Genomic DNA, 16,577 nt, shown 5'->3' with positions numbered 1-16,577 from the left:
TAGTCATCAATTAACATACGGAGGTCACGGTACCATGCTCTGAGGTAGTGGATTGCTCTGATGGGCTTCAGGGGCGATGTGCTTTGGAGGGCGTACAACTGTGGGCATTATGGGATTGTGGAGCGCGGTTTCTTCCTCGGTGGGTTCTTCTAGGATCTAAAACAAAAACATCACCTTTCTGCCTTGAATCACTGAGTCAAGGCTGCTGTAAATAAAGGTATTTTTTTTCTGGAGCTTGGAGCTGGAGATTTCACTTACAGGCTATCAGTAACTAACCACGCTAAACACTCCAAATCTCTGCTTACCCAGCCTGTAGCGCTGAACATCTTGAGGTCCAAAGGGTCTCCAGAGAGCTCTCCTTCTATTTTGGTCAGTGAGTGGCAGGTTGCCATGCAGGCCACGAATGTAGTGTTTACAAGACTGTCTTTAGCAGCCTCAGACTCAGGTGAACAAAAGCTGCAGCGAAGAGAGAAGGCCCGACTCAACGACTCGATTCTTTGTAGGTGCGAAAGAAGAAAATCGTGGCTCTATATAACTCTGTGTGAAAACAACAAAGTTTCTGTGACATTTCCAGATCTGTTAATAGAAGCCGATGGCAACTCCTGACAGTAAAGGTCTTTCTCTGTCCAGTGTTTCATAGAGGCAAAGTTAAAGACTGTACATAAACGATGGAACTATTGGTTCACAGGCTACTAATGTAAGCACGGACGTTGTTCGTTTGGTTTTCTGAAATCAGAAGAAATTAGCAGTGGATTCAACTGAGAAACAGTCCTCAGGATGTTTACTGTAGCAACATGTTAGCCACACCCTAAAGCATACGCGGCTTTACTCCAAAGAAAGATTTTCTAAAAAAAAAAAAAAAAAAAAAAAAAAAAAAAAAAAAAAAAAGACCTTTTATATATTTAACAAGATTTAAAATAATTGACTTTGCCCATAAACTCATCAAGAAAAGATTTAGCAAGGTCAGAATCAAAAGTGAGTACGACTGTCGTTTTTTCAGACTTTTACGATCAGATACGCCCTCTGCTTGCCATCTACTACGTACAGTCTATGACCAAAGAAGTCACGATTACTTTTCCTTCAGATGTGTCAGGGCAAAATTATTAGAGAAACTGTTAGCGGACAGCAGTAAAATACAGATGCATTCTTTGTTATTCAATAAATCAACAAGCTGCTAAATGAAGCATTTTAAAGCTATGATGCAGTGATGCAATACCTTTTTGTATGTGCTGTCTTTATTTTGAGAGAACTTTACAGAGACTAGACAGTAAAGCATGGATGGAGTGGGGGGGAGCAATATGCAGGAAATGACTGAGGGGCAAGTTGAACTAAGGCACCTGCAGTTGTCTTTGGCATATTTGCTACTTGCACAAAGAGGTGAGCTATAGCAGTTCCTATTTGTTTCTGGTTATACTCGGAGATCTGATCTTAATATGCACATGAATGGCAATAAACCCAAAGTTGCCACTTCCTACCTGCCATCCTCAGCCCTGTGAATGCCCCACAGGTCCAAACCGTCCTCAGTCAGAGTACCAGTCTGAGGGAAAACAAAAACTGCACATTATTACGAAGCTACCAACTCAGGCCTCGTACATCTCATCAGCAAGAGCAGGAAATCAATCTGAACAGCCCATAATTCTAGACAGTGGAACGGAACAAGACTAAGCAGCTTCCTCAAAGGACAAAACAAGGACAAAACAAGGACAAAGATGTGACCCAGCATGTCTGTGTGGAAGCATTTAGCTGTTTAGTACATAATCTTCCTACCAACTGAGGTCAGGGTTAAAAATAAATAAATAAAACCAACAACAACAAACTTTAGCTCCTTTACAACCAAACAAACTATGAATAAAGTCTGTGTCTTTTTATTTTCAGAACTGATGAATTTGTTCCTTCTCTTAATGAATTATACAGTCTAGAAAATGTTGGAAAATGCCTGGAAAAACAGACTTCACTGAATAATGAATCAAATTTATCAACTTTGAATGCTTTTCTCAAACTAACAACATTACAACCCGTTTCTCATTGTGCTCACTGGGTGCTCGTGATAACAAAAGGAAAATTACATGTCAAGCACAGCCTGCTTAGATACGTCTAAGTCCTTATAAACATGTACAGCATCACTCTTTTGAGTGCATAAAGCTCGATGCTATGAACAACCAGCATATTTGCACGACCACAGCTCTGCCTCGAGACATTTACGGTCATTAAATCATGCAGTCACTCTCAAAAAAGAACTTGTGCTTGAACTGGAAGTGGGTTTTAATGTGTTGAAAACCAATTTCCATGCATTTTGTCTGAGGACTGATTTCTGAGCTACTTCAGATCCTCAGCTTCTACATTTTCTAACTCACCTTGTCAAAGCAAACCACGTTAAGCTGACCGCACATGTTGATCCTCTGCGGACTGATGCAGAAGATGCCGACGCGCTTCAGACGCCGCTGTGCATAAACGATGCCGGCCGTCATGGCGGCCGGTAAGGCCGGGGGCACGGTAATGGTCACGATGTCCAGAGATTCAATAATGATGGTTTTTGCTGGGACCTGGAGAGAACCGACAGCAACTGTGATTCAGCTCACTGAAGACGTTCATAAGCCTCTTAAAGAGCAGTAATACCTTGTTCATGATGCTGAGGACGATGGTATAGATGAAGCCGATGCCTGCCACCCCAACAAGACACAACAGGAACAGGTATGCGTCGTGGTACAGCTTGAAGTCAGTGGGTTTAGGGTAAAGAATAGAACGCACAAGCTGGCCTTTCTCTGTGCTAAAGCCTGTGGAGACACACAAGTAATACTCTGATTATTTTCTTTCTTTTGAGGGTGCTCAGTCTAAAGCAGAAGCTAAACCACCACAGTGGGTCCCAGTCCGTCTCTCTCCAGTTTACCTGTTCTCACCACAACAGCTTTCACCAGTTCTCCGGTGTAGAAGCGGGTCTGGATGACGTGGGTACCACAGTAGAGGGTGTGTTTTTTATGCTCATCTATATTGTAGCTCCTGGCTCCTTCCTCGCCAGCACTGGGCAGACTGGTCTTGGTGACTGGCACACTCTCTCCTAAAAGAGATTTTTTTTTTATAATCAAAAGAAAACATCAAAAAGAACAGATGCAGAAATGAAGACCAGAACACCAGAATGGCTTTTACTGAAATATTGCAGAAGAATCCCAGCAAAATATTTATTCAATTAACCACCAGGGCATCACATATTGTGACCTACAGGAGGGGAAAAAACAAATGGTGCCAAAAACCATGGCTATCAGGACATCACAATATGTGGACAGGATCCAGCTTTCAACATACAGTCACGTGAAAAACAAAGTTTGCATTTCACCTTGTCTGGTGCATATCAGCACAGAGAGCTCAAACAAACTGTCAACCACGGCGGTAGAGGCGTGATGATTTGGGTTTGTTTTACATCCACACGACCTGGCACCCTGCAGTTATTGAGTCGACCATAAACTCGTGATAAGTCAAATGTGATGTCATCTGTCTAACAACTAGTCATTGAACAGGACAACGATCCCAAACACAGCAGCAAATCTGCATCAAGATGTCTTAAAAAGAAGAGAATTGGGGTGTTGCGAATGCCTTGTCAAAGTCCAGACTGCAAACTTACTGAAATGCTGCGGCAGGACTTTAACAGGAGAACTGTGCATATCTCGATGCCTAAAAACGTTTAAAAATAAAAATAAATAAATAAATAAAAAATAAAGCTAAACAACACTGTCAAATAAGTGGCCCAAAATCTCCCCATAATGATGTAAGACACACGTGTCATACATAAGTTATTGCTGCCAAAAGTGGTTCTACAGGCTAATGAGTCATAATGTATTCTTAGTTTTTCAAAGGACCGTTTACAGTCATGTGACAAACGTTCTTCACATGACTGTACTTAATTACATGGGATATTTACTTATGACAAATAGTCATAAGACAAAACCAACACCTAGCAATACAACGAGGCAGACATAAATAAAAGGAACAAACGTCAAATATAAAAATTCTATGATGTAAAAAATGTTATTATCAGATGATAGGCAAACAGATGACTTTTAAAGTGAGAACACTAGAGATGCAGAAAATAAAACATCTCAGAGCTCACATCATTCCCATTCACATATAGGCAGGCTTCAGCATCCACCTGGCTTCAAGTCACCTCGCTGGACAGCTTTGGAAAATGTGAAGAAGGAAGGCATTTTGAACTTTTTTAATTTTTCCAAACCATGAATCGTAGCGCTAATTAAAGACTGGACGATGCTTTTAGTTTACTCACTGGTTGGGGTGGAAAAAGTCCAATTTCAAAGTATATTAGCGTGTTTTCCTTTAGTTGGTAAACAATAATGTGCAAATGTTAGAAGATGCTTGCCTTGGATCCAGGTACATCTGGGTCCATGTTTTCAGGACGAGCTTCTACGTTCTAATGTGACTACTGCAAAGCCCCGCCCACATGCTCTTAAAAACCTCCTGTTTGTGAACGCCAGCCAATCGGAGTAAAATTATCTTAAACTGAGCAAAGTGTGAGGTGCCTTAACAGCTTTCTAACTGAGAGCAAAAGGTCAGAGAAGGATATGATGTCCAAATCTATGGATTCATTAAAGGAAAGCAGATGAACTTTGCATAAGTTAGAGCCTGCTGAACTTGTTTTAAAGGACCAGTGATGATACAATAAAGTCATGTATGACAATGTGGGCAAAAAAAAAAAAAAAAAAAGAAAGAAAGAAAAAGAAAAAAAAAAATGTAATGATGACATAATAGCTCATCAGGTTATTCCCTGTAAAATGACAAATGTGACCTAAGTTCTTCTGAACTGTGGACGGGCAAAGAACGCCTCGCCGTGGCATAAGCTAATCAGTCCTTCAGCTAGACGAGCTAAAAATCAAAGCCGGCTTAATCTTTGATATATTGTAGCAGTGACGAAGTACCAGCTGCCTCTCACGAACAGTCATAAAGTGTAAAGAGATAAGTGATGAGAGATAACCACTGATTCCTGGAAGAACGGTAGTAACTTTTCTCCACGGCGAGCGCGGTGAAGAGCAGTCTCACCTGTCAGCATGCTCTCGTTCACAATGCAGGTTCCGCAGACGAGCACGGCGTCGCACGGCATTATCATCCCATTCGCTGGAATGGCGATGACATCGCCGGGCACGAGCTCCGTTGACATGGCCTGTTCAATATCTGTGGTCAAGATCATGAAAGAAGACTTTGGATACACACTGTCTCTGTAGCCAGTCACAAGGCAAAGCAGCTATTAGCTTTGTGTCATGATCAGAGATGAAAACATGCCTTTATTCCCTCTGCACACGGAAACACGAACCACGCTGTGGGCTGCCACCATGTCGTGCAGCATGACGTATTGCTGAAAGGAGAAGAAAAACAGCTCTTGAAAGGCACCAGAACACAACTGCGTTGAAAACGGGTGACCGAGAGCAGAGCCGTCTCAGGTGTGACCCACCTTTTTAATGGTGTACAGTGAGGTAGCGATAGAAATGATGGACATGAAAACGATGGCCGAGGCATAATAATAATAATCTTCAAAGCTCCAGAGAATAATGCTGAAGAGCTGGAAGATGTAAAAAGGGTTCAAGACCTGAAAAAACAAACAAACATGCAAACAGGGGGAATTAGAAGAAATGATAGATGTGCTGTAAGAAAATATGTTATGCAAGAGCTTGAAACTCACCTCCTTTACCAGAAGCTTTAACAGAGAGGGCACTCTCACTGCAATCTCATTCTCCCCAAAAAACAGCCTCCTGATAAAGAAGAATCCAATTTGTCCATCATGAAAAATCCATCTGCTGCTTCTTCATTTTTTTTTTTTTTTTAAATGAGCAAATAACTTAAGAAAACAGCCTGTAAGAAAGCCCAGCATGTACCTGTAGTCTTGTAATGTTTTAGAAAGCCCAGAGCTGTGCTCAGAGTGAAGGCTTGCACAGCTCACATTCACATCCTCCAGGCCTCTAGAAAATGAATACAATTCATGTCAACTGCAGCTGAGCAGAGCAACACACACACCGACCGGGCATGACATTATGAGCACTGACAGGTGAAGTGAATAACACTGATTATCTCTTCATCGTGGCAGCTGTGAGTGGGTGGGATGTATTAGGAAGCAAGTGAACATTTTGTCCTCAAAGGTGATGTGTTAGAAGCTGGAAAATCTGGGAAGTGTGAAGATTTAAGAGTCTGACGAGGGCCAAATTGTGATGGCTGGACAACTGAGTCAGAGCATCTCCAAAGCTGCAGCTATCGTGGGGCGTTCTCGGTCTGCGGGGGTCACTGCTTCATGTATGCAGGATGTGCAGGAGAAACAAGTCGGACCCATGGACACCCCACCTCCTAACTTACATGACCTAAAGGATCCGTTGCTTGGTGGGGGCTGTTTTGGCAGCAAAAGGGGGACCAACACAATATTAGGCAGGTGGTCCTAATGTTATGCCTTATCGGTGTGTATCTGATCATGCAGAACCTGGCAAAAACTATGCAATCAACAACAAAAAAAAAAAAAAAACCCATCACAATTATTATTCTGTTACACCTCCTCACGCTTTTACGTTTAAAGCATTACAAGAGAATTCCATCATTTTTTCCCCTTACTTAAAAAGTCAATGAATTCATATAATTTAACTGAATTTGTAAAAAAAAAAGCTGTAATACATGTAGCACATCAAATATTCTGAACACAAGACTACAGCACACATACTCAGTGGGATGCTTACTTGTATAATTCAAAGTTCTGTATCACATCATTCCAGTAGTATCGAGTGCTGTGGTGGACGAAATAGTGAACCTGAGAGGGGGAGAGGGGAGAATCCAAACACTTAGTCTGTAAAACAGATTTGTTCAAAATGTGTTAGTTAGAAAACTATCAAATGGTAACAGGAGACACGGCTTCATACTAAAGTACCTGAACCAGCTGCCTGTGAGAAAACTGTCCGTAGCAGTCTTCGTGTACAGCGCTGACACCAAGGTCTCCGTCTCCATTTGGTACCTGGCTTTCAGGCTGGGAAGCCAAACTGTCAAAGGGCTTCTTCCCAGGAGCCAACATCACATGCACTTTGGCTCGAAACCACTGTCTGAACTCATCCTGAGGTAACAATATAAAGCAGCACAGTTTTCCTGTTCGTGAGGCCACACCAAATTTATCAGACACAGTATGGAACAGTATGTGTGCCAAAGAAATAAAATGCTTCATTTCAATATTAAACTACAGCACATACTGTTGTCCTGAGCAGCACTGTGTGTGCGTCCTTCAGCGTGGTGTGAGTACAGGTGCTCTTCACACCCCACTCAGGTAACCAGTAGAGGAGCAGCAGCAGGAGACCACCAGAGCAAATAACACCTGCGCCCACCAGGATCGTCTTCCACAGACAGGGTCTGTAACCCGACACCTCCTGCACAGGTACGCTAACATGTTAACATGGCTGCGTAGTTGTCTCTTGTCTGTAAAACACCTGGTAATATGCTGGATTCAAGGACTTATTTCAGCCACAGATTAATTAATAGACAAGTGATTTTCTAGCAAGTATTTCCCAAAGCAGGTGGATGGTGTGCACTGGAATGCATCAGGAATGGCATCCTTCTTGCAATCCACCCTTTTATCTGTGATTGGGACCGGCACAAGGAGCTCGCTAGCTTGTGACCCCCCTGAAGCTGGTGCCTCCCCCCAGTCTCAAACCAGGGATGGACGGACAAAACCTGCATTATTTCATCTAACTGAAACTGAATTTGAAATCAAAGATATTCAATGTGTAATAAATACTAAGAGAATTGGAAAAACATATTAGTGACTTATCTTAATCTGGAGTCTAACACCGATTTACATCTTATATGTTAATGCACAGCTAGCTAGAGGTGGGACTCAGTAGACAACCCACAATACAATATTACTGTGATTATTAACCTTGTGTGACCTGCTGAGCACTGCAGTGACGTATGTTGTTCAACTACAAATTATGTCCTCAAAGTTAAACTTTATCAGTGTCTGTTTTGTTGCAATATGATAAAGTTATCTCACGTCAGTTATTTTTTGGCTGCAAAATGAGATCATCAAGCGTACCAACACTGTCCCTAAAACCTGCTTTAAATGTAAGACAGTCAGTCTGCTATCAGTCTGTGAATGAATGGTAATTACGTGCAATCTGTTTCTGATAATACACCAATTAACTGCGACAAATCACTGAAAAAAAAATAATCAAACATCAATGCTGTCTACATAAAAAGAAATTCACATTTAACAGCAATTCATATTTAATTATCAGAGTTTAAGTTTGTAGTTTTTCCATCGTATTTTAATTAATTTAACAAAAAAAATATTTGGTGTCTATATCGATGCAATATCACAACACAAAACGTAGCTATGCTGTATCAATTCCCCCCCACACCCCACCCCATAGTTACCTTTTTTAAGAAGGATGCATACTTAATTGCTCCCAGTATAAATAAATTGTTAATACTAATCATAGGGGTGGGAAGTAATGAAGTACAAATACTTTTTAAGTGTACTTAAGTAGAAATTTCAGGTATCTATGGAAGCCCGTTTCCGCAAGTAAAAATTAAAAAAAATAAATAAATTTAAAAAAAAAAAGGGATCCATAACTTGAAATTTTGAGTTATTTTTTAAAATTTCAACTCATTAACTCAAAATTTTGAGAAAAGTAACTCGAAATTTCGAGTTAGCTCTGCCAATCAGTAATCTACATGAATGATGTCATTTCCTTGTTACCCGGAAGCTGAAACCTTCAGCTACAAATGCTACAGCTAAGCTACCAGTATTACATCCAGTCATGAATCCACAGATTGCTGAGTATTTTCGGCGTGGCTTCAAAAATGATGAAATCCTTGTGTTATTAGCTGAATCGCATGGAGTTACTATCAGCAAACGTACTCGCGAAAGAGCCAATTTGTTGCGATCCGGCTTTGAGTGCGCGTTACTCTGCGCCATATGCATAACAAGAAAGTGACCTCATTCACCTAGATTACTGATTGGCAGAGCTAACTCGAAATTTCGACCTATGGATACTTGTTTTTTGGGGGGGGTTTTAGTGGCGGAAACGGGCTTCCACAGGTATCTGTACTTTACTTGAGTTTTTTTTTTTTTTTTAAACAACTTTTTATTTTTACGCTCTACGTTTTTAAACAAATATCTGTACTTTCTAATCCTTATATTTTCAAAACAGACTCATTACCTTAGGTTTAAGGCATTTGAGGAGAGTTATTATTTCATGACACTGGCTTTCAGACATCAAACCGACTTGAGCCTAAACAGTAACACATGAAAGGCCATCCTGTTCCAGTACTATTCGCCAAGTGATGTGCCATAAAAAGAGATTAAAGATGTAAAAAACTACCTGGTAAAGTTAAAGGGATTAAAGTGAGGCGTGTTTCAAATACAGCATTTCTATCAGCAAACACACAAAGAGTTTGTTTGCAGTTTATCTGCTAGCTAAAGGTCGAGCTGCTGGTTTTCACGGGGAGAGAAAAGAAAGAGAGCCAACTTCACTCAGAGATGGAGAAAGATGACAAAGACAGGAAAGGAAGACGAGAGGTTAGATTTAAAGGTAAGGACGGCTCAGTGGTGTTTGACTAACTGGAAATGTAAATCTTCTATGCAAGTCCTGTTTTTAAATCAGATACTGGGTCTGTACATGTCACATTGTGGTTTTTTGCAGCAGGTTGCACAATATGAAGAACAAACTGAGGTAAACTAACTGTGATATTTAAAGGATACACAAAAATCCTCTGCAAGTTAGTGCAGGATAAACAGGTTTGTTTGCTGCACTGTGATGAGTTTAAAGTAAAGAAGAGTGTGTGACCGGTGCACAGTGGCTAAGGTTTCATGGTCAGAGTTAGTTTACATGAAGGGTGGCAGAGATGATGATGCTGAGATCCATTCACTGAATTCACCTTCATACCAACTTTATAGTGTCTAATATAAAGACAGCATAAACTGTGTACTGTATCGAGGATGGAAATCAGTAACATCTGCTGACATCTGGTTGAATTAAGTCGTGTATTTTGAATTTATTGTGGTTAAATTCATATTCTATTAAACAGATTCAGGCTGACTACAATTAGGATTAAAAATTAAACTGAAAGCTTTGCATGAAACAGCTGGCAGAAAGGTTCTTCAAAGAGCTACTTTCTTACTCTGACTACATTTCAGAGCTTGTACTTTTTCACTTATACTTGAGTAAAGAAGTTGAATCAGTACTTCAACTTTTACTAGAGTATTTTTAAACAGTATCTGTACTTCTACTAAAATACAAAATCTCTGTACTTTTGCCACCTCTGCTAATCACTACATTCCTTTTGCATTACTCTGTAAGATGACCTGATGTGCACTCTCACATAATTACCAGTTAACAACATAAGCTTTAGTTTCCAGTCCCACACACACACACACACACACCCCTGTTCTAACGATCCTTGAACACAAAGCAATAATGTAAACCAGCCCAAAGAATCTTGAAAGTGATCGCCATGGTGATTCTACCTCAGAAACACGTACAGGTAGGAATGGATGCTACATTTATATTTCAAAAATAGTGATTATCACTGCTTTTGTTACCTGTTGAGGTTCAGGCAGCTGCAGGTTTTGGCGTAGGCAAACATTCAGCGTTAACACTCTGGGTTCTTAGCTAGCTTTGTGTTAGCATGCTGTCTAATGTTTGCAAGGAGCTGATGATGTCAGTATAATGCGACTGTTTCTGCATCGTGTTCTTGTTCCCTCATGCAAAGAAAAAAGGTAATGCCCAAATTTCCACTCTTTAAAAGTTGTACACCACTCCAGTTTTCCAGCTCTCTGCACATTAACTGAAATCAGCTGACTGTAGCCCAGCAGACAAAAATTATACACAAAACATGCCTTTTTAGTTCTACCTGCCTAACGTGCAGATAACTGAAGAGCCTTGGTAATTTAAGTACCGGCATAATTGCAACTTTAATACAGTAATCACATTGCATTCAGTTAGTGCATTACCAAAAAACATGTTACTTTGTAGCGAGTTACAACTCTATCAGTATATTGGATTAATGCAATGGCCTGCCAAATAATACTGTCTGCTTAGTGGTTCAGACCATCCAAGTATTTATTGGTCTGTTACTGAACGCCAGTTAGCCATGTCCATGCATTTTGCCCATGTAGTTTATGGCTTCCTAGTGTTAGGTGATAACTTAGCACTCCACTCACATGTCTAAATATTATAACTTCTGGATCTAGTAAACCAACGTGCCAACAGTAACACAGTTGAGGCTTTAACACACCAAGTCCACAGACCATTGGCTGATGTCCATCTGTAGTAAACACAACCTGCTTCCTTTAAAACAACAACAACAACAACAACAACAACAAACAAAAAAAAACAGTTGTACCCATCTGACTGAAACTCACTCTTCTTTTACACAATACTTACACACACTGGTGCATTTTCATGCCAAAAGTAGATGATATGAGAAAACCAAAAAGTGAAATAACTGAAGTGATACTCACCATCTCATCCTCCAGGCCTGGGCTGATGAGCTTCACCTCGTTCACCTTCATTTTCTCAGAAGTCCCGAAACTACGAAGAAATGCAAAAAAGTATAATTTGTCACCACTGTATACCCCGCAGGTGTGTCATCACTCGTGGAAGCTCTTCAGCTATCAAGGATCTCTTCAACTCTGTGTAGTCGATAAAGGTCCTTCAATCGCAGTCAAGGGCATAAAATGACTTCATGTTATAGTCTCTCAAGAGATAGCAACCTAAACTAATAATGAAGTCAGCCATTTATTATTTATTTATTTTTTCCTATTTGGCTTTTCATCATTGGAGATGAAAATAAAGTTAGATACAAGTCAAACAACATCACGACAAGGACAAAAATCGTATCCGTGAGAGAACCGATGAGGTGTCTGTGTGGAAGAAAGATCTGTCACCGAACCCGCCTGAACTGAAAAATGCTCCAACGTATTCCAAGCCTCTTGTGATTCTTCTGCAAACATCTACCTTCATTAAGTCCTGACAGTTCATTCTTAATGTTGCCGATTTTCAAGTTTGCCAGAACAGTATTGTTAATGCACTCAATATGACTCGAAGCACTTTATACACTTGCTTTATTTTATCTATCAAATCAACAATCAGGAATGTAATAAAAACAGACATTAGTGTGTAATCTGCACATCATAATCCTACTCACTCTGCATGACCCCAGTCCAAACACATCTGTTAATTACTTATAATAAATAGAAGAATAGTATTAAGCAACAATCAGTGCATGATAGGCCGCAATATACACAGAAACCTTTGCACTATTGTTAAGTTCAAAAACAGTCACAGCTGCAGTTTTGTGTGCGTCATCCGCCTGACCTGGCCCATCAAGAGCTCCGCGTCTGTAATACAGTACTTAATATTTAAAATGTACTTTTTCATTTAGCACTCCTTGCAATTTTGATTTAAAGGTTTAACATTAAAGTGCATTTTTTATTCCATGGAAAATTTTAATTTAAAAAAAAATGGAAAACAAATAGACCTCAGCTTTACTATGACAAAAAAATCAAACTTATCCTAACATGCAAGTCTTTGATCTGATCAGATGCATCTCAAAAACTCACAATATCTTTGGAAAAATTCAAAGTTTTCTCTCAGTTATTTAAGAAAGTGAAATTGTTACGTATTATATACTCGCTATACAGAAACTGCAATGTGATAACTCAGAGTTTACAGCTCAAAGAATTATTGAATGAAAAGTATTCAAAGATTTCATTTGGGGTTTGAGTGAATTATTATTTAAACAGTGTAAATACTGTGTACCTCTTGGTCTAATTCAGTACACGCAACCACAATCATGGGGAAGCCGGCTGACTTCACAGCTGCCCAGATGATGATCATCGACATCCTCCACGAGCAGGGTGAACCACAGGAGGTCACAGCTGAAAAGGCTGGCTGTTCTCAGAGTGCGGTATAGAAGCACATCAACAGAAAGCTGACTGGAAGGGAAAAGGCGCACAAGCACCTTCAGCCTTAAGGTGACTGTGAAGAAAAGTTAATTCAAGAACTTGGGAGAGCTTCAAGAGGAGTGAACTTAGACTGGTGTCTGCATCTACAGCCACCGGGTACAGAGGTCCTCAGGAAAGGAGCGACGAGAGTCATAATAGGAAGCCACACCTGAACCAGGGATTCAGAAATGTCTTACCTGAGCTAACGAGAAAATGAACTGCTCAGCGGTCAAAAATCCTCTTTTAAAACAGAAGTAAATTTGGCATAGAGTCTGGATGAAGAGCAGAGAAGCAAAGAACTCAAGATGTTTGTAATCCAGTGTAAAGTTTCTGCAGTCTGTGATCTGCTGGCATCGGTGGTGGTTGGTCCACTTTATTTTTTATCAGATTCAAGGTCAACACAGCCATCTACTATTAGAGCTTGATTGGCCAGCCAACTCACCTGATTCAAACACCACAAAGAATCTATAGAAGAAGGTGAGACAACCCCAAAACAAGGGGAGCTGGAGCCCACTATCAAAGCAACCTGGGCTTCAGTAACACCTCAGCACTGCCACAGACTGAACTCACACATGCACAAATTCATGGTAAAGGAGCAGAAACCAAGTAGAGTGCATAAATGAAGACGATAAGAGATGAGATTGGTCTCTTCCAGATTTGATAAGGATAGAAATCATAAACTACACCCTTCGTAGTTATCAGATCTGATATGAGACAATATCTTTTAGCTAAAGTTGTTAATTCCTCCAGTGGAGCTTGTGGACAACCAGCAGATGTGCATAAAAGCAGTTCTGTCCAAACACCTTACCAACAGCCTTTATATTGGCTTTTCCTTTAACTTTCCCTTTATCTGTATATAAAACCACTTTATCGCCATTAAAAAGTCACTAAAAGTGAACACACGGTGCTTCTCTGTGCCAGGAAAACTTGTAGGGGCAGATATGAAATAAATAAAACTGAAACACTGCTGCACTCTGCAAGAATCTGACACTCTATGTAAGCAATGGCTTCCCAACAGCTTGATCTTAAATATACTGGAGTGTCCAAATCAAATCAAAGCCAGTCCTGAACGTGTAGCAGGGATTTAGCCGAGCTGTTCCAAGTACACATGTGCAACATGACAGCTTAAACTCTTCTGCACATGCAGCCCACACAGACCCAGGTGTGTGAATCCTCTAAAAGGTGTCTCCACCACATGCCAGCCCCACTTGAGCCATATTTAACAAATCCGACAACCAAAGCGATAAACGCGCTGCTTTAAATGCGAAAATTTCAACTGTTGATGTTTGAGTGTAAGAGCAGAAAAAACACAGATTTCCACGGTTTTAATCACAGCCATGATCAGTGGACGCAAAGCACGTTCCAGTCTCACTAACTTTCACCAACATGGATCAAAGTCGTCAAAAAGTTTCGCAAGCTGTCGCTAAACTGAGATTTGGCGCATGTTTTGCTGAAAGCGTCCAAAAACGTTACAATCATCGCGTAAACGAGCGTGGATTCATGCGAGCTGCCGACTTACCGATGCCTCCTCTCTCTCTGCTGGATCAGATCAGACCCTGCATGGTGGAGCTGCTGCATTAAAGTTTGCTTGGGTGCCCTCTGCAGCCCGCAAACACTGCGGATCGTGCAGCGAGTGTCTGGAGAAACGCGCGGTGGACACAGCAGGAGATCCACGCTGCGAGGCGACCCGGACCGTCCCAAACCGGTCCATTTACAAGGAAGTGGGGAAAACAGGATGTGAGGTCACTGAAGGACACCGCTTTTGGGGCGAATTTCTGCAAGTTGCAACGAATCGTGTGCAAGACTGACTCGCAGTATTCAGACTGGTTATTCGTGGTTTGATATTGGGGCACGTTTAGCCGTGAGGGTGGTGTTGTTTCAGGACGGAGGCCGCTAAGAAGCTGAAGTTTCACCAAGTTAACCTTTTATCTCTTTATTGCAGATGTTAAAAATAAAACACACACAAAAAAACTTGGCTTTGTTTCAAAATCTATTTCATCATCTTATCAAATCGTAATAAACGTTTTTGCATGAAATGACGTTACATGAGTGCCAACAAGGCGGGCTTCTTTCATGAGTTTTTATATATTTATAAGATGAACGGTTTAAAGTGCAAAATATGACAACTGAATTTAAAGCTGTCAGATGCACGAGTATTGACCATTTTACAGAAACACACAGGCTTCACATTAAATCAAGAGAAAAGAAGTCATATATGCAAAGTTCAGCATCCTGCGTCCTTTTCCTGAAACAAACATATAACATAATATGTTATATGTTTGTTTCAACATAAACTTAGTTTCCATTTGATCTGAATCAAAGCTAAATAGCCAATTAAAATTTAGGTCAAAGCACAAAATGATAAAAAAGTAAACTCCAAATTAAATCCTTATCTGGACAGGTTTTAGTTTAAGTGTAATAATAGCTGAATTAAATAGCTGAATAGCTGAACAGTCTTAGTCTGTTGTCTTGAATATATCTACATATGATTCTGCAGATTTGTAGTACTGCAAGCTTTCCATTTGTAGTCTGGCACATGTTGTGCAATGTCATTTTTCACTGTGCCACAGCAGTCTGTCCCAGCACCAAGCAAAGTGCAAGCTGGGCACAGCTCAGTCATGTAGCTTGTTGCGGGTCAGCAATGTGTGTAAACAGCTTAAATTTGTTAGTGTTACTCCAAAAAGCTCTGCAGATCTACTAAAGCTCTGCCTGCTTTGCTCTATTCTTCTCTCAGAATGCCGAACCCAGCAGCGAGCACAGCGCTTGTTAAAACCTGTAAAAGTCACCAGATCATCAGAAGGACGCACAGAATGATTGTCTAAAACAAAGTCGGTCCATAGTGAGCACCAAGTGCAAAATGATGTCATTTTGAGTTTTATGGGAGCAACATGTTTTAAAAGAGTTGGAACAGGGCAACAAGAGGCTAAAAGATTAAGCGGTACTAAAAAGAAACACCTGGAGGAACAATTTAAAATGAATTGTGTTAATCAGCAGCAGGTCAGTAAGGTGATTTGGTTTAAAAAGAGTATCTTAGAGAGGCAGAAGTCCTCAGACGTAAAGACGGGCAGAGGTTCACCGTTCTGAAATTCTCTATTCTTTAAATATCTCATCATCTACAGTACATAATATCTTCAAAATAATCTGGAGAAATCTGTGTGTGTGCAAACTATAATACACCATCTGCGAATGGACCTCAGGCGGCACTACTGTCGTCTTCTCTCAGCTAAGTTCAGCTCTGATGGTATGGGGGTGCATTAGTGCTCTGGAACTGCCAGATTGCACATCAGGAAAAGCACCATCAATGCTGAGAGCTATATACAGGTATTAGAGCAACATATGCTCCAATCCAGAAGACGTGTTTTTCAGAGAAAGTCTTGCATACTTAAGCAGGATAATGTTAAAGCGCGTGCTGCATCTATTACAGCAGCGCAGCTCCATAGTGACGATCTGGACTGGCCTGTTGAGCAGCTACAATCACCGAGACAACAATAGGACGACATTCTTCTCCCAAATTCAGCAGCTGGTCTCCTCAGTTCCCAGATGTTTATGCGCTGTTGCTTAAAGAAGACGGGATGCTACACAGTGGTAAACACGAGCATGTCAC

At 40.6% G+C, this 16,577-nt stretch overlaps 1 protein-coding gene across 4 annotated transcripts in view; it reads right to left on the bottom strand.

The window, feature by feature from the left end:
• The window catches only part of LOC120727736 (probable cation-transporting ATPase 13A3), a 34,027-nt gene extending 18,789 nt beyond the window's left edge, over positions 1-15,238 (bottom strand). For 2 of the 4 annotated variants that reach the window (XM_040022196.1, XM_040022199.1), the window contains exons 1-16: positions 14,493-15,237; positions 11,489-11,558; positions 7,218-7,391; positions 6,905-7,084; positions 6,717-6,787; positions 5,874-5,957; positions 5,681-5,750; positions 5,453-5,587; positions 5,284-5,356; positions 5,044-5,175; positions 2,888-3,055; positions 2,617-2,774; positions 2,355-2,543; positions 1,476-1,537; positions 306-456; positions 34-156 (exon numbers count right to left, since the gene is read on the bottom strand). In XM_040022196.1, coding sequence (XP_039878130.1) covers positions 34-156; positions 306-456; positions 1,476-1,537; positions 2,355-2,543; positions 2,617-2,774; positions 2,888-3,055; positions 5,044-5,175; positions 5,284-5,356; positions 5,453-5,587; positions 5,681-5,750; positions 5,874-5,957; positions 6,717-6,787; positions 6,905-7,084; positions 7,218-7,391; positions 11,489-11,558; positions 14,493-14,551 — 1,899 coding nt within the window. In that variant the 5' untranslated portion in view covers positions 14,552-15,237. Of the gene's footprint in view, positions 1-33; positions 157-305; positions 457-1,475; positions 1,538-2,354; positions 2,544-2,616; positions 2,775-2,887; positions 3,056-5,043; positions 5,176-5,283; positions 5,357-5,452; positions 5,588-5,680; positions 5,751-5,873; positions 5,958-6,716; positions 6,788-6,904; positions 7,085-7,217; positions 7,392-11,488; positions 11,559-12,788; positions 14,465-14,492 lie in introns of those variants that run through there. The other 2 variants (XM_040022197.1, XM_040022198.1) reach the window with 2 other exon arrangements.
• Positions 15,239-16,577: the final 1,339 nt, after the last annotated feature.

The sequence above is a fragment of the Simochromis diagramma genome, unplaced genomic scaffold (assembly GCF_900408965.1).
Source record: "Simochromis diagramma unplaced genomic scaffold, fSimDia1.1 OVJJ01000205.1, whole genome shotgun sequence".
Lineage (NCBI taxonomy): Eukaryota > Metazoa > Chordata > Actinopteri > Cichliformes > Cichlidae > Simochromis > Simochromis diagramma.
This window is presented reverse-complemented; position numbering and strand designations above follow the sequence as displayed.